Source organism: Panthera uncia (genome assembly GCF_023721935.1).
Source record: "Panthera uncia isolate 11264 chromosome D3 unlocalized genomic scaffold, Puncia_PCG_1.0 HiC_scaffold_8, whole genome shotgun sequence".
NCBI lineage: Eukaryota > Metazoa > Chordata > Mammalia > Carnivora > Felidae > Panthera > Panthera uncia.
The window spans coordinates 68,924,110-68,925,875 of record NW_026057586.1 but is presented as its reverse complement, the minus strand read 5'-3'; the positions used below and the strand labels follow the sequence as shown (position 1 = coordinate 68,925,875).

General features: G+C 48.5%; 1 protein-coding gene across 1 annotated transcript in view; it reads right to left on the bottom strand.

The window, feature by feature from the left end:
- Positions 1-310: 310 nt before the first annotated feature.
- The window catches only part of NEFH (neurofilament heavy chain), a 7,799-nt gene continuing 6,343 nt past the window's right edge, over positions 311-1,766 (bottom strand). Inside the window, exon 4 of the mRNA XM_049618984.1 lies at positions 311-1,766. This exon is cut by the window's right edge and continues 682 nt beyond it. Within this exon, the coding sequence (XP_049474941.1) occupies positions 936-1,766 (831 nt within the window). The 3' untranslated portion in view covers positions 311-935.

Below are 1,766 nucleotides of genomic sequence, written 5' to 3'. Positions count from 1 at the left end.
AAATCAAAAGGCGGATGCTCAACCGAGACATCCAGAATCTTCATTTTTATATGGCTCCCAGATGATGCTGATATAGGTGATCCATGAACCACCCTGTGAAACCATACACCAGACCACTTATCTACAAGATCCTAAAAATAAAGCACATTGCCTGGCACATGATTTATGCCAGGAAATAGCCCAAGAAAAGCCACATTAACTGGTCCCATACCTGCATGAGACCTCTGATGCTTACTCAGTCCTCTGCTGTCTTGAGTGTGACATCTAGACTTCCCCTGGCCCTGTCCCCCAACCTGCCTGGGGAAAGAGAATAAATAACAACAGAAACATTTTCATTTTATAAGCACTTGGTTTTATTGCACAGAAGCAATTGAAAGTGAACTCCAGTGGAAAAGTGCGCCCTGGCATGATTCAGTGGCCAGTGCACAGCCCCACCTGCTCCAGCTCTTCCAGGATAGAGAGCTCTGGGCAAGGGCTCGGCCACTCCTTTGGAAAACAGAAGGCATTCAGGAATAAGTTAAGACATCTCAAGCATTATGTGTTTCTAACTGCTCATTCATTATTGCGGTCATCTGTCAGTTGCACATACAGGAAATAAATGCACTTATTTGGAAAGGAGGGGGTCAGTTTGTATACTCAAGTGTTTACATGTGGCATTCGGCGTATATCACATTCGGCTACATAAGCTATCATAACATAATTGTCCATCGCCTGGGGAGGGTTTGGGGTGTGGAGTTGGGGGGTCGGGAATACCCTCTCTTGCTAACATATTGCTAATAGAAATTTCTGTTTGGTGAAGGAGGGCCCCATCGTCTAAGCAGAGTTTCTTATATAAAGAAAAGGGAGAAAAACATGAAAATTTGTTATGTCAACTCTTGAGCTCCCAGACCCTCCTGAGTTTCTTTGGCTGTTCTGGATAGTCCTTTCTCCCTGCCTTACTTCTCCCCCTTGGAGGCCTTGTCTTCTGTGGCCTTCTCTGGAGGCCTGCTGTCTTTCTGGTCTGTGCTAGAGGATTTCTCAGCCTTTTCCGTCTTGGCTTTGCCAGGTGTGGGGGCCTCCTTGCCAGGCTCCTCTTTGGGTTTCTCTTCAGGCTTCTTGGCCTCTGTGGTCTTCTCCTCCTTGGCATCTTTTTTCTCAGGTGCTGCTGGTGTCTCTTCCTTCTTTGGCTTTTCTGGCTCCTTCTCTGCTGCTTTGCTGGGTTCTTTGGCCTTGGCATCATCTGGCTCCTTCTTGGCCACCTCAGCCTTCTCTTTGGGCTTGGCCTCCTCCTTCACCTTGGCAGGAGCCTCCTTCTCTGGGGTCACTGCTTTTTTCTTATCTTCAGCCTCTTTCTTGGCTTCAACCTTGGATTCTTTGGGCTTCTCCACAGCAGGTTCCTTCTTTTCCTGGACCTCAGACTTTGGAGTCTCCTTCTTGGGCACCTCATCTTTCTTGCTGTCCTTCTTCTCCTCAGGTTTTGGTGTGGCTGGAGCTTTCTCTTCCTCGACCTTCTTCGGGGGCTCTTTGACTTTCACTTCCTGGGGTTTCTCTTCCTCCTTCACGGGGGACTTTGCCTCTTCCTTCTTTGTGACCTCTTTCTCAGAAGCCTTGGTCTCCTCCTTCACAGGAGATTTCACCTTCTCTGGGGACTTGACCTCCTCCTTGACAGGGCTTTTTGCCTTTTCAGGAGATTTGATGTCTGCAGGGGACCTTTCTTCCTCCTTTGCTGGGGTCTTGGCTTCTGGGGACTTGGCCTTCTCAGGGGATTTGGCCTCTTCCTTCACAGG